The sequence below is a fragment of the Perissodus microlepis genome, chromosome 7, assembly GCF_051167445.1.
Source record: "Perissodus microlepis isolate ML-2025 ecotype Zambia chromosome 7, ASM5116744v1, whole genome shotgun sequence".
NCBI classification, from domain to species: domain Eukaryota; kingdom Metazoa; phylum Chordata; class Actinopteri; order Cichliformes; family Cichlidae; genus Perissodus; species Perissodus microlepis.
Window position 1 is genome coordinate 16,844,622 of NC_140467.1, and position 23,696 is coordinate 16,868,317.

At 40.9% G+C, this 23,696-nt stretch overlaps 2 protein-coding genes across 3 annotated transcripts in view; both read left to right on the forward strand.

Moving 5' to 3' along the window:
* Window positions 1-8,268, forward strand: part of cntn1a (contactin 1a) — a 60,562-nt gene extending 52,294 nt beyond the window's left edge. For both annotated transcript variants that reach the window (XM_084933884.1, XM_084933885.1), the window contains exons 16-24: window positions 150-311; window positions 599-748; window positions 1,351-1,421; window positions 2,610-2,844; window positions 3,762-3,865; window positions 4,187-4,373; window positions 4,532-4,644; window positions 4,755-4,911; window positions 6,091-8,268. In XM_084933884.1, the coding sequence (XP_084790010.1) occupies window positions 150-311; window positions 599-748; window positions 1,351-1,421; window positions 2,610-2,844; window positions 3,762-3,865; window positions 4,187-4,373; window positions 4,532-4,644; window positions 4,755-4,911; window positions 6,091-6,167 (1,256 nt within the window). In that variant the 3' untranslated portion in view covers window positions 6,168-8,268. The remainder of the gene's footprint in view (window positions 1-149; window positions 312-598; window positions 749-1,350; window positions 1,422-2,609; window positions 2,845-3,761; window positions 3,866-4,186; window positions 4,374-4,531; window positions 4,645-4,754; window positions 4,912-6,090) is intronic.
* A 105-nt stretch (window positions 8,269-8,373) lies between these two features.
* The window catches only part of LOC146382890 (PDZ domain-containing RING finger protein 4), a 118,269-nt gene continuing 102,946 nt past the window's right edge, over window positions 8,374-23,696 (forward strand). The window contains exons 1-2 of the mRNA XM_084933886.1: window positions 8,374-10,160; window positions 10,282-10,365. Of these exons, the coding sequence (XP_084790012.1) occupies window positions 9,759-10,160; window positions 10,282-10,365 (486 nt within the window). The 5' untranslated portion in view covers window positions 8,374-9,758. The remainder of the gene's footprint in view (window positions 10,161-10,281; window positions 10,366-23,696) is intronic.

The following is a 23,696-nucleotide window of genomic DNA, read 5'->3' on the forward strand; positions in this document are numbered from 1 at the left end:
GTTTCTTTCCAGTTTGCATGTAGGAGACTTATTGACTGCTTGAGGAAAAAGTCAAAGTGAGCATTTGTAGGGATTCCTGCAGCCACATTTATGTTTGCCTCCCTTCTAACAATAATTTAAGCCTTCTTGTTATTCTTCTCTTTGCCCAGGTCCTCCTGGTGCTCCAGGTGGGGTGCGAATAATAGAAAAAACAGACAAAAGTGTAACGTTGCAGTGGAGCCGTGGTGCAGACAACCACAGTCCGATCTCCAAATATACCATCCAGTACAAGGACCAGTTCTCAAACGATGTCTGGAAGAATGCCACTACATGTAAGAGCTCGAGCGTGCTTGTTGGTAAAATAAACACTGCTACCGTAATGCTGAGCTGGGTCTGGTGCTGTAATATTTGTGGTCATGCCACACAATGATACTATAGGCCTACAAGGTGGTTAATGTCTCTTAAAGATGGCTTAAATATACTTTAGTTATGCTTCGGTGAATTAAAACATAGGATGGGTTCCCAAAATAGAACTGCACGTTTGTTTTAAGGATACAACCGGCATATAATATTCAACCGTAGAGAGCAATAGCACTAAAATGAACTTGTCTTTCTATAGTTCCTGTTAATGTAGAGGGGAACGCAGAGATGACCACAGTGGTGGACTTGATTCCCTGGACAGACTATGAGTTCAGGGTCATTGCTACTAACACTCTGGGAACAGGAGACCCAAGCAACCCATCGCCTATTGTTAAAACGCCTGAAGCAGGTAAGATTGTTTTTTGACTTTGGACATCTAAATATAAGAAGGAATAAAGAATCAGAGCAACTTAATAGGTCAAGAAGTGGAAGGGAAAAAAAGAGATGTGGTACTACAGTCCAGCTTTCCGTTCTGTTATTTATTCATCATCATTCTATTATTGCACTGTTTACTTACATTAAGTATCACTGGAGAAATGAGTCAGCATAAATCCCATCATGCCGCGCTTTCTAGTGCAGAAAACTCACCACACAAACCTCCACAAATGAGCACTTTGGTGAAACTGTATACTGAAATTCAATTATAAAATGGGAATCACAGACTTACAGTAACCTCTCTTGAAAAAATAATCATAAGTTGAAAGTGAGCTACTAGACTCAAGGCAAACAGAAGAACTTGTCCCTCTCTCTGTCTCCCTGAATGGCAACGTTCCCACGTGGACATTTAGGTGTTGCGTTTGGCACAGGAGAAGACACTGATACCGCATTTGAAGAGGAAGGATGTTAGAGCAACATTGGCAGGGCTAGGTTACAGCCTGTGTGGTTTGGCTTTGTTTGCGTGGATTCATAGCAATGTGGGCTCAGAGTTTTGCTGTTGCCGTCTCATTGTAGTTCCTGTGGTGGCGCCCTCAGATGTTGGCGGGGGTGGAGGGGCTAGCAGAGAACTGACCATCACATGGACGGTAGGTTGGGACTTTCCACTGGGTAAAGTGGGAAGATGGGTTACATGTTTATATATGAAAACTTGCTAAAAGATGTTTAGTTTTTAGTTCAATTTGTAATAGTCACACTGACATTTAGATTTACATTTAAAAGAGAGTGGGAAGCCATGTGGGTCAGTGTTTCAGAAATCCAATAAATTATTAAAATGAGTTTGAAAAAGGGCACAGAAAGACCAGATAATGCAGATGTCTGCTCAGGATTTCAGTTATTCAGGTCCTCGTAGTCTTAAATGCTTCAGTTGAATCTTTTTTAGGCTCTTAAAGATGTGTCACTTCTTCGAATTAAGTCCAGTAAAAGATCCAAAGATTTTATTGTGTTGTTTATTATTCACCACATGTGCAGCACTTACAGGAGAGCTTATTGTTTCTTTCTCACCGTAGTATAAAAGAAGAAATAAGAAAAGATAAAAGGACACTCCAGGGCATCTATAAAAAGTGGCAGTAGTGCAAATATAGTAACAGAGATGTACATGGATATATAATATAGATATAAATATATAACTAGAGCAACTTCTGAGATGTACATGGACAGTAGTGCAAATTTGAAAAAAGGCCAGTTACACTTAAGATAAGTAATGCAGAATTTTTAAACTGGTAATTAATAAAGCACAGTGATAGGTTTTCAATTGCTTTGTTAATCAGAACAACGAGCGTACCACAGATCATGCAGTAGAGAAGACGGGAATGATAAAACGATCGCTATCGTGAAAAATAAACCAACTCAGCGACTGAACTAATTCATGGTGTGTTGCTTCTCTGCTGCAGCCGTTGATAAATTAGCTATGGCTAAATTGTATTTTTCTTGGCTGCAGCATGACCGTTCAATTCCAGAGCAGCTGGAGGACGAGATGATATGTTTATCTTGCTGTGCATGTGCGATGACAAAGACACGGTGTCCACAAAGGAAATGAGGTGTGATGATAGAGAAGGATGAACCAATTGTGTCGTTGCTGTATATAAAACAGATGCCTTACACAGTGCAGTCACTGTATTAAATTGTATTTAAATATCATCTGATTTGTGAAATTAGATTTTTTTTTAAGTTAGGCTATTTTTTACTTTGCTATAAAAGCTGGTCAAGAGTGACATGTGTTAAATAAAACATTTGCCAAATGCCATTTCTCAATTTATTATTCATTTTGTCAACAGCCTGTGAAGCCAGAGTACTACTATGGGCCTAATTTTGGCTACATTGTGGCCTTCAAGCCCCAAGGTGAGCAAGAGTGGAAACGGGTGGCAGTAGCCGATCCCCAGGCCAGGCGCTACGTCCACAAAGCCTCTGACATCCCACCTTTGACAGAGTTTCAAGTCAAAGTCAAAGCGTTTAACGTCCAGGGAGAAGGACCCTACAGCCTAACAGCCATCATCTATTCTGCACAAGACGGTGAGCGGTTAAGAGATTCAGCCCTCTCATCTGTAACAGGGAAAAATGTGCTAAGGTGATCTCAAAACAGCATCGCAGATCAACCTGGTTCTATTTTATTAGTGTCAGAGAATGAGGGATTGCTCAGTCCTGCTAGTCAGTGCGCCACTGTGAAGTAGGATCCTTTTAATATTAGCTCTCATGAATAATAATGAGAAATATTAATACCCCTTGAAAGTGAACCCATCGTCCCCCCTTCTCTTCTCGGGTTCCTTGTTGGGGGATTATTATGATCTACGTAGCATGAACCAGAAAGCTGATAACTCACCCAAAGATGCAAAGCATTTAGCAAGTTATTAGCTTCCACTGACAAGCAGTTGAGATAACCACTAGAAACTCAAGCATGATGGGTGACAGAGATGCTCCTGCTGCCATGGTAACACAATCAGGAAACGGTTGCCTGGTGGGGGTGTATGATTTTTACGGTTATGCCTTCAAAGTGAGCCGTCGCCGGGCAAATCTGTGACCATAGTTGCGTGCAGGCTGGTTGCGCATGCATACAAACCATCTTCCTCAGAGTTTGCCTCTGTTTACAACGTGGCGACAGCATGGCAGTTTAGCATTTTAGGACAGTTTCCTGGCAAGAAAAGACTACACACAGGGTTTAAATGTTCCATAAGTCGTGTAATAGTGTCTGATGGCGGATCAAGAGAAATGCCACTGAGAGAACAAAAAGCAAAAGAAGCCAATGGATACGTATGAAGAAATATAAGCCAATGTTTAGTATAGTAAGTCTGTGTATGTTAAACTAAATATTTAAAAATTTTGGATTGCTTTGTGTTTGATTAAAAAAAGAAAACAATGAATGTAATTTTTTGACATCCTTAAAACATGGGTCTTGTGGTGAATATAAATCTGTTCTCTGGGTTTCTTTTTAGCTCCATCTGAAGCTCCTGCAGTTGTTGAAGCCAGAGCTCTCTCTGCCAAAGCTGCCACTGTGTCCTGGATGCCCCTCTCATATAATAATTTAGATGGATACCAGGTCAGTAGAAACGTTTATGAGGCTTGATCACAGTAGTAGTCATCACTTTAGCTGATTCAAACACCTCCATTTGTGACTTTTTTTTGCTCACAATGCAAACTTACTTTAAGCACCTCTAAGGAAAACCACAATCAATTTAAATCCATCAAAACACACATCAATACAAACATATTACTTTAAATATAAAGACGTGCTTTTCTCCAGCATTTCTCAAAAACTGTTAAACTGATACTTACATTTAATAAGGTTTTCACTTGTACAGAGCGCTTTGAAACCAAGATGGTATCCTTGCAGTCTCACCCATGCGTCTGTGTTTCCCAGGTGAAGTACTGGGAATCTGGTCAAAGTGAAGGGCAGGCCGAGACGATTGCCGTGTCTAGCAGGGAGAACCACACTAAACTAGAAAATCTGAGACCTTGCACAGAGTACATTATTGAGGTTCGAGGCTACAACTCTGCAGGATATGGGCCACCCAGCCACCACTTCCGGGTCCTAACCAAGAAACCCCGTATGTTGCTCTTTACAGTAGTTTATCATTAACTAACAGCGAAGTGCTTGGAAAACAGCTCACAGTGTTGTGTCTGTAAGAACAGTGCATTCTGCACACAAGATTTGAGCCATTTAAAAATAAACATATTCATGATTGCTTTGTTTTAACTTCACCAGCACCAGACCGAGCCCCCAAAATAATAGCTAAAAAAGTGAAGGGCCAGTCAATAAATATTGCCTGGGAACAAGTGGAACCGATGGCTAATGAGTCCTCAATAGAAGGGTACCGAGTGAGTTTCATCTTTTCATCATTCTTGTTTCATCTCTTAAATAAAAAGAATAGCTGCTGAGACCCTTTTCGCTATGTATTAATATGCATTATACATATGTGCATACGCAGGTACTATACAGGCCAGAGGGCCAAACCACAGGCACTCTGTACAACACCTACAAGCGAAACATTGATCTTCCCCTACATCCAAATGGGAACTATGTGGTGGAGGTCCGGGCACACACAGAAGGAGGAGATGGGGCTACGACCACAGTCCAGATCACAGGTAATAAAGTGATTTTGAGTTGATTTAAGGTCCCTAGTTTCCTAAGTTGGCTTTTGTGTTTAATTCTGTCAACATGGTGTCTGATTGTGCTTAAATGGAAGAACGTATGTGGCTTAAAACGCCTGAAAGAACAAATTTAGAAGAGATAAACATTCCTTCAAATTCCTTTTGAATTGTTATCTTTTTAGATTAAATTACTCTTATTCCATGAAACTAATCACCCATGAAAATTCTATTCCATCACCACCCAGGTTTAGTTTCACTCACAGGAAAAAAATAAGACTTAAGTAATTTGATGACATTTAAAATCCATATTCCTGTGGGGAAAGACACACACTTCATTCCTGACCTGCCAGTTTCTGGTGGGATTACAGGTTCAGAGTCTGCAGTAGGTTATCATTTGTCACAGCTAGAGGGTTCCCATGGGCCAGAGCAGAGCTGTCACTTCTGGTTACATACTTTAGATTGGAAAGCTAAGATGGCCCGTGACTAAAGCCTTGATAGCCCGCTGACTGGATCCTCTCTCTGGCTGATGGACTGACGGGGCAGGCCGACTGCATAGAAGAGCTTAAGCTTCTGTAATTGATCTTGATGAGAAGAGGAAACCCCTCCTGTGGTTTTCCTTATCCCTTATCATTCAGTCCAGACCCCACCTGACAGCGTGATTTCACAGACCGGGAAATTTCAGCCATGAGGGATTTCAAGTGCAGGGCACTGACAAATAGGAGGGCATTTAAGGCATTATCCACACAGATGGGGTATATCACACTTCACACTCCAAACATGGTCTTGAGTTTGATGGTTGAGGATTGGTGGGGAGTACAGTATTTCAGTATTTCCGGATGTTGATAACAATAATAATAATAACGTTCCTGTTCCATCTTCTATGTTTGCAAGTTACCAAAGTGTTGCAGTGGCTTACGAAAGCAAATACTAAGACAAAGACAAAATATATAAAAATATAATTAAAAGCATACTGGTAGGTGTCATTAAGATTACATACAGTTTATGGACAATGAACAATCTGTTTGATCACCTAGCAGGTTGAAACTGATTTTGCAAACACAACAGTGACACTCAGTGTCTCGGCACGGTTAGGGGTGATGTGCAGTCTCATTGTTGTTGTTGTAGTTTCCAGCTATTGATGAAGGTATACCTACATTTCTCCTTCTCTGTCAGGTGGGGGTGTCTCGGCCGCCCAGTCTCTCAGCGTACTCTCCCTGCTCTTTGTGGCTCTCCTCTGCCTGAACCTCTGAATGTAGCTCCATCTTTTGTCTTCACTTCCTGTGAAGGAGACTCCTGCAAGGACTTTGAGCCTCTTTCCACAATCTTTCAGTTCCGCCCTGTAATCTGGGATGCCATGTTCTGGCTCTTTCCTCTGGAATACGTTTGTGGAAACGGACACAGAAATGGAAAAATTGGAAAAAGGACAAAGACATTCCTTATTTATCCACAAAAATGGCCTCTTTGGAGGAGTCAAAGGAGTTCTGTCAACTTTAAAAATATGCCTTATATAAATGACTGCACTTATCCTTCACAGCAACTTGTTTTAAAACGTTCTGGAAGTGCAAACGCTGCACTTTTGATAGGCTGGCTGTTTGGTCATTTTAAATCACAACGCTGTTCTTTCTTATTATAAAGATGCTGTATGTTTGGTCTGTGACGTTCTGGAAAATTCTTCCTACAGTGCATTCCATAATATAAGGTAAACAAGTAACTGTGAAGGGTAAGTGTATGAGTTTATAAAAAAATATCTTCATGTGTTTCATGGCTTGCTGTTCGGTGGAATTTTCTTTTCTTAAATTAAGCACACCCTCTGTTAACGAGATACAGTCAAATCAAATCTCAACCGCCTGCATCCTTTCAGACGCAGGTAGAGAAATGAGCAGATGATGCCATGCTGAAAAGTAATCAGTAATTGATATTGTTTTACTGTCTAGTATAACAAGGTTTTTTAAAGAGAAGTGGATTGGTTTAACCATGCAATTGCTGCTTACCTCCAAACCGTAACATAAGCTTTACTAATACCTGTGCGCATGTTGATGAAGAGACGATTGAAATGGCTCAGAGTGTTCTGATTTTGGCAGATTTATATTCAAATACAGAATCCATTGGAACCAACCCACAGCAGCAGGAAGTGCCAACAACGTCTAAAGGAAGTTTAAAATGTAAAACTGCGGCAAACAGTGTGTGACTGTGATGAAGGCTTTGCAGAAACATTTAGATTGATGTTCAACCGAGACTGAAAGACATCGCCCGTGATCTAAACGAAATCTACTTTGTTTTGACTGTATCATTAGGACCTCAGTGGTACCACCTGGTGCTTTGTAAACGAATGTTGGCATTTTATTTAATGTGATCAGTTTCATTTAATATCTCTCATTTATGGCTTTGAGTGTGAGTCCCTATTAACAGTGAGAGTGAATGGTAGCGACGCTCATGCCCTCCTATAATTGTGCAATGTCTGAATTACCTGTGGCTACTTTATATTTTCTAACAGGATCATTTGCATTAGCACCTGTTTTCATTCTCTAAAAATCAGAAGGTAAGCAAAGCCATCCGAGTCAGCTGTAAGAGCTCATCCAAAGCTCACGATGTTATTCTGAATACATTTTTGTCTTTTTATTAACATATGATCAGAGATATATAAACATTGTCATTTTTTTGTTTTTTAATATTATATTTGTATGTCTTCGCCCAGCTCTGGTTGGACAGTTTCAGAGTTTATTTCTCTCAACTGGAGGAGCAAACGGTACATTTTGAGTTCCTCTGATTTCTCTCTTGTGTGACTGACGTTGGTCATGCTTCTTACATTGTGACGATATCAATGTCCACCACAAAGTGCTTTTTCCTGACTTTTCTTCATGCCACAAAACATAAAAAAAAGAGTTGCCAAATGCATGAATGCCTTGAACTTTGACATTTTTGGAAGAAGCAGCGGCTCAAAATTATAACATGCATGAGATTGGAGAGCAAGTGGTACATTACTTTGCAACACTTCCACATCATAGCGACTTCTCGGCCTCTCGGCTTCATGTGAAACACATTCCATACCTGAGTGGCATCCCTTTACGTCAGAGAAGGAGTAGATCCTAGACTAATATGTTCGTTAGCTGCTAAGCGAGAGAGAAAATCTTAAACTGACTAAAGGAATCTCACTCATTTGAGTTCAGAAGTGGTCCCGCAGTCTGGTACATGCAATGGCTGCGATTTGATAGTATCATTGGTGGCTGTGGCAGCATGTTTGGCTGCCTCCTGGAATTCAGTGCTTCGTTGGACATGAATGGCATATATGAGGGATGAAACTGAAACCTCTCATTGGCTGGACAAGGAACAATAAAAGTGTAGTTAACTATACATTCATATACTGTTCTGCTCTTTTCTTTGTCATTCTTGCAGCAGCTGCTCAGTGAATGCTCATCAACATGCCCCAAAAATGACTTGTACTTTACCAAAGCTGGTACCAAATATATCAGAGATAGTGTTTCATTCTGGCCTCCATTACAGATAAGGCCAGTTCCACTTTTTCAAGGAGAAACAGCTGTTGGAGTTGTGTGTCCTATCAGGTATTGAGCAGATGAAAAGTAAATTGTTATCACTTCTTTTCTTGGATTAGATTGAATTCTTTTTGGGCTTTTGGCCATCTTGCTGTTTCACCCAGGGTCCTTAACAGTTTTTACCCCTGTGAAATCAGCTCAGAGAGAGAACAAAAGACAGAGATAACTTTTTTCTGCAATGATTTAATGGCTTATCAGTCCAAGCATATGGCCTCTGTGACAGGTGGCTGTGTAACACTTTCCACAAAACACACATACAGCAATTGTTAAAGTCTGGTGCTGTGCTCTAGAGGAGTCCTACTGCTCTTCTAGATCACAGCAGGAATCATTTAAATGTAGCAGCACTTTTTAAAAACAGATTTACACAACAAAGTGCTACTATTTCATTTGCACCGAGTGATGGTGGGAAAAAAAATAAAACATGCATTTCTGGAGAAAGGTGTGCAGTCCCTGGACAGATTCTACTTTTGCCTTTGTAAATCTACGCCAGTTCTTTCACAGCTCAGAAAACACAAAACACACTTTAAAGTGGTGCAACAGCTGACTAGAAACAGAATGCATTGCAGGGAGATCTGAAATGTGATGCTGTGTGAGATGGCTGCTGCATGCCATGCTGCATGGACTAATGTAGTTGTCTATAAACTGCATTGCCAGTGCATCGCACCCCTGAGACTATTTTCACTATTGTAGAACTACTGCAGTGTACTAATAAGCAAAGAGAATTAATAGTGGAGGAGGAGCAAACTGATAACTGCAATCATCATTTGGACTGCCTAATTGAAAAGCTGGCTGGGAGAGTTAATTGTTTCAGACTATGCGGGATATTGAGCGACCTCTGCTGGAAAAGGTTAGTAACACATGAAATCACATTACAATTAAGAGAAGTTGCACAAAACTGAGAGAAAATGCGCAAAATAAAATACCAACATGATGATGAGGCTCACTTATATATGACAGGATAACGAATTGACAAATCCAATAATCAAATAAGATTAAATAACTATTGCACATCATACATAACTGGTATTAAATTCATTATATCGACTGTGAAGAGAAGACGTTACAGAGATATCGACCCTGTCCAGAAACAGCAGGAAGTCAGGAGGCTGAAGTTTGCTGTTCACATTTGTCATGTGCTGAAAAAAGTGGCGCAGCCCATCAGCTCAGCGAGAGCAACCCAGATCGCTCAAACTTTTCAGTGCGCGCACGCCTTCATGTGTCCAGACTTGTAAATTGGAATAACTTCGTCCGAGCTCGTTGTTCCGCGTACAAAAGTTGCCCAGGCAAAATATGTGCGCTGATTGCCCGAGTGCTGGTGTGGAGAAGGACCCAGAGAGCCAAGTTTTAACCCCAGGCGGGATGGAGTCGCAAACAAAGCCACATCGCGGTGAAGGTGTTTGTCAGAGAGGATGCGGTCTCCTGCTGTCCGGTCTGGACGTAAGTAAAGGGGAGCACTGCTGTGTGGAGGCGCTCCGCACTGTCGCCGATGCTTTGGAGGAGAGAAGCGTAACTTTGGAACACGAAGCCCGGATAGCGAGGCTCAGGTGGAACAGGAGGGAGCAGTGCCTTTTAGCCCAGGTGTCAACTCTGCAGAACCAGGCTCAACTCGACGCACTCAAGTATCAAAGGAGGCTTAACCAGTACTTGGTGCACATCCGCAGTATTGCAGAACAGTTAGCTGGTTACTGCAAGGTGAGAGGTGATTTCTCTAAGGCTATTTTGTATAAAAAATGTAATTTATCAGTTGAGAAACACTGTGGGCCTTTTTTTGTTGTTAAATGTGTGTTTGTGTTGTTTTATTTGACTGAATCAGAGTGACTCCAGCCTAGCTGCTGACATGGAGAGCAAGGTATCAGATAATGAGGAAATGGCACAGGGTCAAACCAAAGCACACCAGGTAAGAGAAGCACACTGCCCATAACAGCTTCTCAATCAATGTCATATTCGGGCTTTTAGCCCTTTTGCTGACATGGCCGGTAAATGTGGCTGATTCATTAAAAAAAAAAAAAAAAAAAAAGCTTCACAGCATACAGTGCTTATCCAACGTGCCCAGAGGCAACAGTGTACGTGCTTTTTGAATTATTAAATGTTAAATATCTGGTAGTATCCACTAAGACACTTCTGGTGTTGTTGAGAAAGGATGTGTTTCCTCCTGCTGTCTTTCACCTGCTGCTTCTGCTCAGCTTTAACCCCACAGCAAGTTCATTCTGAACAAGCAGTCTGTCTGAAGAATGCTTAAACAGTAGCAGGTATTCTCTCATCACACTTCCTGCTTATTTGTCATGTTTGTGTAGTGGTGTAGTGTGTACTTTCATTTTGTGTAAGTTTATTTACAAAGGCATTGACTTGATCACTTTCATGCACATTTCAGCCAATCATAGCATCCTCTGTAGTAAAAAAAATGTAGGCAAGTGTCGAAACTTATCAAAAGAATCACCGAATGACATTTATATTGAGTTGCAAGTGCACTTATTAATGCGTTTACAAGCCATTAATATATTAATGTTTATCTCCTAAATAAATTGACTTCCATTTTCCAAGCTGCAAGGTTCAATCTTCAAGTATCTATTCAGATCTCAAATGAAAAATTAGTCGATCAGTCTGCAGCGGAAAAGACTGGAAAGGCTGGAATTTCAATGTTTTGACATTTCCCTTAAAATGAGGTTTGGTTAATTTTCTGGAAGAACGACTGATGGCTTTTTAGAAAAACTAAAAAGCCCACTCTCACTTCTGTCGTCAGCAGTTTGGATTAAATGTTAAATGCCTGTTTTTGTAATGTGTTTTCTCCAGCCTGGGTGTCATTTTTGTGTAATTGCTCACAACCGTGTCAGTATATAATTGATGAGCTAAACTGCGTGGACACGTTTTGTAACTGCTTCTGCGACTTTGCTGCTACAGAGGTTTATTAAGCCCGTTGCTTCCAAATCTAACATTAAGCTCTTGTTTTTGGTAAGCTCACAAGGTAACCTGAAAGTTTGTGTTATGGCCAGGGACTGTGTTGTGTTTGGGTTGCTGCTGGAGGTGGATGGGTTTAATCGTGGTAATGGTCACGTAAAGTATCTCTCTAATTGCCTGCAGCATGCTCAGAGTGCAACAGACTCACTTTTGATTAATGTGGAAAACTCTCCTCTGCCAGCCCTGGGCAGCAACACAGCATCTATTTTAAGCTCTCTCTTTCTTGTTTTTGTTTAAATACTCCTTTCTAATATGTCTTTTAATAGTTTTTTTTTAACCGTTTGTTTGCTTCTTTTTCTTTCCAAATGGATTTTCCAATACTTTGGAGTGCTGGGTTGCTGTTCATAAAACATGGTTTTCAATTTTAGAGGAAATCCACTTTGCTGGAAAAGCGATGGGTCTTCTGTCTGTGTGGACAATGCAGCTGGGCGACTAGTAAACATCCCAGCAGAAGTTATGGCTCATCAAAGACCTCTTTGTGTGGTTGGAAAGCAGGCCTAATGACACTTTATTGAGCCCCTTTAGTTATGCCTGTCACGTTTTCCATCCTAGAATTGCACACATGTAGTGCTAAAATGGAAAATGTGTTGCAAGTTACTGAAGCAGTGGTTCTCTCATTTCAGACAAAGGAGGCAAAACAAAACCCTTCTCATTATGAGCCTGGGTAAAAGAAATATGTTTGAAATACATCTTTTATCCTTGATGGGTACATATAGCGTGGCCTGCAAAACTAAGACTAATCAAGATGCGTCTTTTTTCCATTTATTTTAAATTTATAACACTAACTTACATTTTGTTTAATATTTTACTGCTTTACTGACAGGATAAATAAACAGGTATGTGCTCCACAAGTCTGGATGACCCATGTTGTCTAAGCATGATCTGACAATGCTCCAAAAAGCTTATTGAGATATAAAGAATGCTTTTCTTATTTTGGCGATAGTATAATATTGCCAAAAGTGCTCACCAGTCTAAATCATTGAATCCAGATGGTCCAATCACTTCCATAGCCATAGGTGTATAACGTATTCCATAGTATCCATGGTATTACAGTATATTTATTTGTATTATGTCAAAGTGGAACGAATAAAGTGATAGTGGATGCTGAGGTGCATCTTGTACAGAGGTCACCAACTTTCTGCAGAGTAAATTGGTGCATAACTCAGAACTTCATGTGGCCTTCAGATTAGCTCAAGAAGAGAGCATAGAGAGCTTCATGGAATGGGTTTCCCTGGCCAAGCAGCTCCATCACAGCCTTACATCACCGAGTACAATGCAAAGCGCTAGATGTGGTGTAGAGCATGCCGCCACTGGACTCTATAGCAGTGGAGACATGTTCTCTGTAGTGACGAATCACACTTGTCTAACTGACCAAGTCTGGTTTGGTGGTTGCCAGGGTAACGCTACTCGTCTGACTGCACTGGGTTAAGTGTAAATTTTGGTGGAGGGAGGATTATGGTGTGGAGTTTATTTGCAGGAGTTGAGCTCGGCAATTTAGTGAAAGGAACTCTTAATGCTTTAGCACCAAGACATTTTGGACATTTCATGCTCCCAACTTTGTGGTGACAGTTTGGGGATGGCCCCTTCCTGTTCCAACATGACTGCACACCAGTGCTCAAAGAAAGGTGTATAAAGACATGGATGAGCAATATTGGTGTGGAAGAACTTGACAGGCCTGCACAGAGTCCTAACCTCAACACGATAAAAAAAACCTTTCGGATGAATTAGAGCGAAGACTGCGAGCCAGGCCTTCTTGTCCAACATCAGTGACATCTTTTTAAACCCTATGGAATAAGGATGGGATGTCACTTTCTTGTTAAGTTTGTTATTTCTCAATTGTTTCACTTAAATTAAAAGTTAGTATTTTGAGTTGTAAGTTGATTCAGATTTTCAGATGGCGTTGTAATTGGAAACTTTCTCTGTTCTTATCTAAACCTCAAGTAAATGTAACTGGTGATAACTAATGCAAGATTAAATCCTGGTTTCACTTCATTATGATGTGGAAAGCCGAAGCCTAGATTGCAGCTTTTATGAAAATAATCTTTCAGTAATGAGGGAGACTTTTGTAATGTAAAATACTCAGATGCCAGTTTTTCTTGGTCAGTGATCCTGATCATTCCTGCAGACAAGAGCTTGCCGATTTGTTCAGTATTGTATTTGAAAGAAACAAAGGAAGAAAGAGGAGAGAAAAAACATTTGTGAGGTGGCACTGGATGGCGGTTAAGATTGTGACTTTATGCAAGTCACACTGCATTTTTCCATGCACCTCTGAGATGAACTGATTTATTCCAAGTGATTGTGTGCTCACTGGCCTAACACTGAATCCAGTCGGTGACTTCGAGTCAGGTTGACAGTTTTGCTATGTTGAAAAGGGATAATGGAAGTAAGGCACGACACTGAAACGGCAGCAGGATTAGTCAGCATTACAAAAACACAGCAACATTCATTTCCCCATGAAGTTTGCCCCATGCTTGTGTAAAGCCAGATAAACATACAAATGAAACCACAGCTGAGGTACAGTAAAACAGTCCCACCATGCCTCCTGTCTCAAACCAGGACCCTCAGATCTACACTTTTGACCAATACTGTACCCGTGACATTTCAGGGAAGGCTTTTTTTCTTTTTCTTGAAGTCCTTTTAAACTGGTTAAGAGCGGGAGTGCAGTGGCCTCAAGAGATCCGGCTAATTCTCCTTTTTGTTTATACTAAGAGAAAAGGGCAAAAAGAGCAAAAGAATGGACAGTACACAACTTAAGTATCAGTGTCATCAAAATCCCGTCTTGCGTGACAGCAGGGAGATGAAAGCAGTTCAGTCTGTTTGCTTGCATAACAAAAGATGATAAGATTGCTTCACAATAAGAGAAAAATCTACTTTCATGTCAGTTTAATTTTGATTTTTTTTGTGTCTATTTTGCATTCCCAAATAAGTTGCTAAATGAGTGAATGTCCTTTTTTCCTTGGAAGTAAAACTGCTGGCTGGTTGAATGAAAAACTACCTGAGAAATATAGAAAAAACACATTTTTGTATGTCGCAATGGCAGACGTCTGATGGTGACATTGGTTGGGCCAACAGTTTTACCCATGTTTTTACTGCATGTCTAGACAGTTTTATAATCTCCTTGTGCTCCAATTCCCAAAAGACTTTGCCTAAACAGGAAAAACTGGCAGAAAATGCCTTTATTCAGAGAAAATAGCTTACTTATTGGTTTATATCTTCTTCACTTAAAGGTGGCAAATTTAGAAAACTTGGGCTTGGCTGATACAGATATTGAGTCAATCAATCTTTTCAAGTACTGCATAGAAGTAGTGGAAATGTAGGACGCCATGTTTAGTATGCTTTAGCCCTCTTGAGTTTTTTTCTTTCCCCGTACCTGTTCTGCTCTGTTTGGTATGCCATTTACCCAGAATTTATACCACTTAAAGTGTTTGTTCTTCTGCTGTGAGAAAGAGGGACCGCCCTGTTCACCATTTCCTATTTCCTGTCCAATTTGACAGACACACACAAACTTTGTGCTAAACAAAATATTGTTTTGGATTAATTTCAAATTTTCTGCTTGTAGATATTTGACATAGATAAGCGCTTAGTTCTTGCTTAATGTCGTAGTCTGACTTCTCTGCATATTTATATGAAATTCTGTTAATTGATGGAATTTGCTGTGTTTTCTTAGGTGTTGGTTTGGCAACTGAGATGTTTTTCCAAAGCTGTGAGGCAGATATTGAGATTAGAATATTCCAGATTCCAAGGGTGTGTATGTAGACCCAACCAAAAACTGTGAATGTAAAACATTTTGTGTGTGCTTGTGTGCATAGTTTATTTTAGCTGTCTGGGTCTGTTGTTTTAAGCAGGAGGTGTGAAAAAGAAAACCTTCTGCTAAAGACCACCACGCTGCTAAGAAGGGGCACTATGGGTAGCTTGTGCCTACCTACTGAAAGGGGCCCTTTTTAAATGTCGGTGAGATGTTGGAGAGCCTGGTCTGTGGGTACAGCTGTTTTATTTTTACACCTTAATGTCCTTTTTGATTATGAAGCCTTGATGAAAGTTATGATGGTCAGTTTTTTGTTGGCATTTTATTTATACTTGACCTCAGCTGTCAGATTGTGGTTGGCAAATCAGCAAAACAACAGTGAGTATGAAGAAGGATGCTTTTTAAGACTTATCTGCACGTCTTAGTAAAATATCTGAGAAAGGCTATTTATTTTAGTAAAATATTTAAATATTAGCGGCTGTTTAGAAAATTAAAAGAATAATTTAAAGCCCCCAAAGTAATCAGGAATGAAAAACATGTTTTTTTTTTTATTTAAATTTTTTTTGAGGGACTGAGGTTTTTGCCTATCAGGTGTGCAGATTTCATATGGCAGCTCTTTCCTGTACTGTAGCTTTGCTCTCAGGTGTACCACAGGAAGCACACAGTGACTGGAGTGATTGATCATTTCATTCATCCAGAAGGGAGAGCACTTGGCTTTGCTCACACTTTAATGACTGTAAATCGTAGGCTGTATAAGTTCAGGATGCAGCAGCCAACATCTGGAAAAGAGCCTTGTGTCAAAGAGACTGTAAACTAGGAAGCTGAAAAGAAATTGATGAAATTTCCAGGTTGCTTCCCACTGGGGTATTTGAAAAATGACTTTCATGCACCAGTGCTTACTTACAGTCATTACATGTGCAAACAAACAAGTGCAGTACAAATACACATCCTGGTTTTGACACACTCAGATGTACATATCTGTGCCTCCTACTTCACTTGCAGTTGATGCCACGAAACTCTTTGTACATAACAGCTCTCGTGCAACCAAGCAGTCGAGAAAAATTGCTAGACGTGAAGCTGATTCAACCACTGAGCATCTGTGGTCAAATCCTAATTCGGTCGCCCCCTCTGTTCCCATCTTTAACATCACTGGGGGGTTTGGTTAGTCAGTTACCTGATGCCTTTTGAACTCACACAGAACCACTGATTTCCTGGAGACTTGATAAACATGTGGCTTAACCACATGTAACTATAGCTGTTATAGGGAGATTACACTGAAAGCTTTGAGTCAGCATCGTGCTTTTGTGTGCACAAACAGCTGTGTGTGTGTACATACACATACTCGCTGCAGTGGTCACTCTTGCATCATGGTTCTCTGCAAAGGTTGTAAGGAGAGTGTAATGAGGTAATGTTGTGGTTAGACCTGGGGGCAAAATTGGAGCCTACCACTGCTGAATTCATTACAGATGAACCCACTGTTTGAAAGGCCTCTGTGGATTGTCCTCGACCGTGCATTATGGCTTTTATAAGACAAGATCACAGCATCACCTCTGGCCTTTCACTGGACATGCATCATATTCTCAAAGCCTCCTGCAGACTTTGTGCTGCACATTGATGCGCAAACTGAATTAAGACTGCCTCTGCTTTTGTCAGCAGGAGGATTAGGGCTTAATTACATCTGGGCAGAGGCTTCGTAGTCAGAGAACCAACAGTACAAGGGAAGACCAGTGCAGTACATTAGGAAGGTGTTGAGGAATGGGATATAAGCTTGTGTAATATGCCAGGTGCGTTCGGGGTATTAGCAAACACTGGCATGGCACTGTGTGCCTGCCAAGATGAGGGATCAAAACAAAACTACCCTTTGGAGTCCCGGCTTTCATTCCATTTTGAAGGCCAACACTCGCCTGTGTCGGATGCAAAAACAGTGAAACATTTTGTTTTAAAGCTGCACACACATCAGCATATTAGATTTTCTTTTTCTTTTAGATATGCACACACATATGCATAAGCTCAACAACGCAGATGACACACAAACTAACACACAATTGTGATTGTTTATCATCATCAGTGTTTTGTGATAGCTATCCTTTTGTGTAGGAAAAATAGTACAGCATCAAGTCAGTGAAACTTCAGCTGCTTTGGTGTAAATGAAATTAACTACAGGTGCACTAGAATGGCAACAATGAGACTACCCCCAAAACAAGAATGGTTATATAGTTAAATTTTTTCCCTCCTCATCTTTTCTGAATGTTTTTTCACTAGTTTTGCATTTGGCTAGGGTCAGTGTCACTACTGCCAATGCCTGGATCCTGCAGAGGTTGCAGAGGTACTTCAACTCCTCCAGGATGACAAATCAATATATGCCATTGCTAAGGTTTGCTGTGTCTCCCAGCACAGTCTCAAGAGCATGGAGGAAATTCCAGGAGACAGGCAGTTACTCTAAGAGGGTCTTAACCCATCACCAGGATTTGTATCTGCTCCTTTTTGCATGGAGGAACAGGATGAACACTGCCAGAGCAGTCCTGTTACATCGTTCAGCATGACTGGTTTGGTGGTGGGTCAGCGATGGTCTGTGGAGGCATATCAATGGAAGGACACACAGACCTCTACAGCCTAGCCAGTGGCACCATATCTGCCATTAGGCATGTAGATGAAATCCTTGGACCCATTGTCAGACCCTATGCTGGTGCAGTGAGTCCTGGGTTCCTTCTGGTGTACAACAATATCAGCCTGATATGATTAGAGTGTGCAGGCAGTTCCTGGAGGATAGAGGAACTGATACCATTGATCTGTATCCAGTAGAACAGCTGTAGGACGTTATATCTCAGTCCATCAGTTGCTGCAATGGAAATTTGGCAAACTGGACTAGACTGCCACATCATTTTTTTCACTTTTACCCTTATATCAGGTTGGCTAATATAATGGATGCCCGTCCTGAAAATGATGTTACTGTATAAAAAGCAGATAACATCACTATCATTGTGAGTCTCATTATTCCCGGTATTATAACAAACAAGAACATCAAAAGCTCTTAAAATATAAAAAAAAGGGATTCAAGGAAAATGAAAATAAACATGATCTTTCCTGCTGTACTGCTATAAAACAGACTCATTATTTAAGCCATTAAAACTAAAAGCACCTGCTGTCTGGTGGAGCGTTCTATCATTGTAGCTCTACCTTTAAAAAAACGTTTTTTTAACCAAAATAATTGGACGGCTAGCTGAGTCCCAATCTCATGTTCAGCAAGACAGCAAAACAGAACCACTCCTTTAAATGCTCCTATTGTCTGTTTGTGACCATAAAGACGTTTTACTTAAATAGCTTTTATTTGACCTCTGAGCAGCCAAAATAACAATCACAGCTCATTATTGTGTACCTCACAAAAAACCCAATGCTACTCTTCCAGAAATCTTACCCCGTAAAAAGATGGATTTGTTCGATCTTTTCCAGCTTAAGAACTTGGTTTATCACATTTTTACAGAAAATAAGACTTTAAACAGTTACAATAGAGAAGGTTTGCAGAGAACACCAGTCTAAAGTCTTTTCTGATTACAGTGAGTGAGTAGCTTCTTTCAGTAATAGCCAGAAATTGGTGTTTGCTCGCTGTAGCGCGACCTCTTAAGAACTAGTTAGTGACAGGCTTAGCGTGTTACTTTTTGCAGCCAGATAGAGCAGTCTAATTCTATTCCAATCATTGCCTTCATGTTGCTGCTGAAACAGAGGGAGGTTTTTAATTAGCTAAATGGACTTGGAGAGAAATTGACTATAAATATTCATTATGATTGCTGTTGTCCCGCAGATAAAGCAGGAGTTTTAATCCTGATAGTTTCACCATCTAGAAAGCAGAGTGATTCTTTCAAGCAGATCTTTTTCAGTGTTCTTTTTTTCACAAACAGATAATTGAAATCATAAGCGTTATGTAGTCATTTCATAGCCAATGACCACATCATCGGTGCAGTTATAGTTATTATAGATCATCATGTGGGCTCATTGAGTTCCACTTGTGGAAGATTTCATTTTAGATCCTAATTTAAGACTTTTGTACAGTTGATCAAGTGGGGCCGCATTCCATAAGGTGACTTCTTATGTTCATATTTATATTGTTTGGCAAAATGTTAGCATTTATATCAAAAGGGATATTACAACAAATATCACAAGTGTTTATACGTAAGAACAAATGAGAGTGTGGGAGTTTGACATGTGTATGATTTAAAATTTGCAGGGTGTGCTCACAGAGCAGCCCACATACGTCAGTGTTTCTTTGCTTCATTTCCTGCTAATTGATCTCCACCGTGTAGGGAAGGAGGCTGATACCAATCTGCATGTGCGTGTGTGTTTGTAACTGCTGCCGATAGTGAGCCAGATATATTTGACCACAGTACAAAACTGGTGGTGTTGAGTCAGCATGTTGAGGTCACAGCACTGGTGTTGGTACCAGACCTCCATCTGGTTGTGTTAACAAAGAGGCACGCTTATCACTCACTACATCTGATAGTATCTCGGGGCTCCAGATTGGAGTTGGCTTCGCCGCCGGTTGTCCGCATTGAGAACACATTGTTTGTTTACGTCATGCGTTTCTCATTATCAGGGGCCCTTGGCAGATTAAGCAAAAGCAAAAGCATGCACCGTGTTGGACAAGTCGACAGCTGAATGCAGTGTAGGAAGCGTAACAGCATGATCTAACCAGCAGATGGCAGGAAGCACACACGTGTACACTGTGTCTCATGGTTATTGGCAAACCCGCACAGATGTTGGTAGTGCTCCCGATTTGCAGTTTTTAATCTCATTAAGATGGATTGCTTCATGTGAATGATTGATGTTTGGCTGCACATGTGACAGCTGTGTGTGTCTGATTCGCACAGCTCTTCCTCGCCAACTGCTGTCATCAGCAACAGTCAAAAGTCATTATAAATAATACTCTGAAATTCTTCTAAATTATGCATACACTTTAGACATGTTTAAGAAATGTACTGTTTTTAATCTTGAACTGTGTCTGTGCATACGTGCTATGCAGAAGATCTCCATCTCTCCAGTACTTGAAAGGATTTGGTGCTGCTGTGCTCTCTTTCTCTCTCTCTCATTTCTAATCTTTCTCCCAGTATGACTCATCTAAGCTGTGGACTCTGCTTCTTTTCTGTGCATTCGTATCAAGTGGATCATATGGCCCCTCACGTAACCGCACGCTACCTTGCCTTTTGTGTTACATATCTCACAGGGTGGGTGTAGATGCAGAAGTAGAATAGGATCTCTGCATAAACATGTGGTATAGACAGCTGAACGAAACACTTTGAGGTTTAGATTTTGACTTGTTTAACAACTTTTACTGCCTACAGTGACACGCCGGAGGACAGACTCGCTTGTTGTTCTCCCCATTAGCTTGAACCAGTTGTTGATTAAGTTTCAATAGAGTCTCACTAGTTAGTTTCCTCCCGCTAGCCTCCTAATGAATGCCGGGGATGATTTGGCTACGATTGTCTTCCCTCATCACTGCAAATGACTGTTGAATACTGCTGCATTGTAAAATCAATAGCCTTGGACTATCAGAGCCCTGAACAGTCACAGATTACTGATGAGGGTGATTTGAGGTGTTTAGCTGTGAATGTGAGTGTGTTTCAGCTGCATATGTGTGTAGACGGAGGGAAATGCAGAACGACAAAGAAGGCGCGTGTGTGTGTGAGAAGAGAAAAGAAACAAAAGAAAAGATGAAAACCAAGAAATATTGATCGTATCTATTTTTGTTCACACGCCTGATTGTTTCCTTTGAGATAATGCCTTGGAAGTAGACAAAATCTCCATCTATACAAATGACAGAAATTTCCTCTTCCCAACAGAGGGAGGCTAAAATCGATGTCAGCTAGCAATCTGTGGCTAATCAAAGTGAATAGTTGGCCCCCTGTTGCAGACAGCAGCTTTAGTCCTTATTGTTTTTAAGCCTGTTTAATTGGCTCTGGGTTCCACATGCTGACAACGAATGATGAGACAATGTTTTTGTTCATTGTAAGAGAATTTAATAAGTGTTTGTTTCTCATCCTCATCCAGTAGCGTATTGAGCGATTGTGTAATTTGGTATTCTCTTTGTCTTGACTCAGCTGCCTTTGGACGGGCAACTTGCTGTTCTTTGCTGCGGCGCAGGCAGTGTGATTCATCATTTTGGTACTGTGGTCTTGGAATTTTTATTCCATTTTCAGCCTCTTTTTTTGTGTGCTTTACATAGCTACATTATTTCAAAGGTCTTTCCATCTTATCAATGTGTATGTTTGTACACAACCAAAGGCCATAAATCAAAGCTGCATTTGCACTCTGCATAATGTATCTCATGTTTCAATGAGGAAATGCGGGTGATCTTATGAATAATACAAGCTGCTCACTCTTCGATGCCAATACAGATAATAATAAAACAGGCTTCTATCAAATGTGGGCCAACCATGAGTGCCACAGAGCCGGGTACATTAGCTGTGGACGGCTGGTGATAAATCAGGCATTCACAGAGAGGATTGCCTGGCACAGGGAGCTCCCTCCAGAGGCCTCCCGGAGCTGTGCCATACGGTGAGGCAAGGCATTCAGAATGCCCTCCTTACCCGGTACCACAGGTCTCCAGAGTAGCTTTTAATCGCCACAAATGGGCGGCAATAACAACTGGCTATATTTTACGTTCTGTCCGATAGTTACGGCCCCCTGTAGCTTTTACGACAAGGAGATGTCAGGTTCCTGCCATAATTGGCTCTTCTATGGGGATTTTATGACTATGTTTACTTTGTGAGGATGACTATGGGATGCAGTGCTGTCTTAAGGGCCCGCTGGGTTTGGCTGGTTGATGTACTTTCCATTTGTTGCTACGTACAGTGAGGGTGTCTAATGGTCAGACACTGTATTGTCTCCTGATTGATGTATGTAAGGCTGAGGCCAGGGTGGTTGGAGTTATCTGAGCCCAACTCTGACCATCTTACTGCACACCCTTAGAGTCAGGGAGCAGGGAGCAGGGAGACCTGCTGCTGTCACTGTGCTGATGGATGACTGCGATCTGGGCCAATCTGGGTCTATTCTCATACATTTCCATCCAGCCATAGGGGCTGGGGGAGGGTTTTTGCTCAATTCCTTGGATTAAAGCAGCGAGCGAAGTGTAAGTAACCTCTTTAGTTGTCTTTAACCAGGCAAGCTTGTAGTTTATCCTCCCAGCACATGTTTCTGTCACAATGCAAGGCTCCTACAACCCACAGCAAAGCACCCTCACATTTCCTGGTGTGTTGTAATAATTCTTACACTCGGGGCTGACCTGCTGTGCTTGGAAGCACGATGTTCTCATCAACAGATGAGAAACCATTAAGCATAATCTCCTCGTGTGGAGAAAATTGCAATGCATCTCTCAGCCCAATGAGGCATGGCAGAATTATCTTTGTCTCCTGTTTTTGCCTTCCTTGTTTGATGTTAAAGTATGATGAGGTGATAAGAGGATATCCTCAAATGCAGACCGCACCACGACCCCCGCACATTAAGTCTCAAAAGTGAGCCAAGTCATTATCTTGCATTTCCTTTAATCTTACCTCTTGTCAGTGGCAGCATTTGGGCCCAAAATGAGGGCTCAGCGTTGGTCACACGGAACAACTAAAATCTAATTATCTGCAGTGTGAGTGAATGCACTGAATGACTTATTTGCTTTGCAGCTAATGTCATGATGGTGGTTGGGGCAGGTTTGTGGCATGTTATTAACTAACGTGTTACTCATGTCGAAGTACTTGGAAATCATTTCAGAAAAAAAATGTTCAAAATGCTGCCTTGAAGCTTTAGTCGTAGAACAACTAATGCTTTGTCAGTCTGCATATCTGGAAATGTATTTTCATAGATTTGCAATATTCCAGTTCAGTCTGCATGCAGAAGATAGTGATTCAAAATACCCAGTGTAGTGTTGCTTTGCTGAGGATGCTCTAGGAGCTGACTTATGTGAACTTAGTGTAAACAAGCAATAAGAGCATACCAGCAGGAAAAGTGAAGGACTATCAAACGCAGCTTTTGAAGACATAATATTATGCAATTAGATATGTAATTTAATTATGGCTTAAATGGTTTAATGTTGAGAAAACACATTTGTCCCCCTATATATTTCTGCAGCATCTCTGCTTTTTGGAAGCTAGGTTACATGTTATACTCCTTGAGAAGGAACAGTGTTGCGATTTTTCTTATTTACACCAAGGTTTATACTGTCAGGCCTTACTGTCAGTGTGAGCAGGTTAGAAAGAAAATTGCATCCTATTGTGAAAAACCCAACATTATAGAAATCTGTACCAGTTACCAGTTTAAAAAAAACCCAAACAAAACACAATGATCCTGCTGTCACAGGTTAAACACCGTGCAGCTTTCTAAGCTTTGGTGGTTCCACAGTCTACGAGGAGCACCTCTACCCTGTGAGAGCAGCAGCTGGTCACTTTGGAAGCAGAGCATATGTCAGTACATGAGGAGAGGATTGCCATTAGTCACTTTTCAATCACTGCTCTGCTTTCTTAATGGGCTATAATGTACTTGCTCGGTCAGGT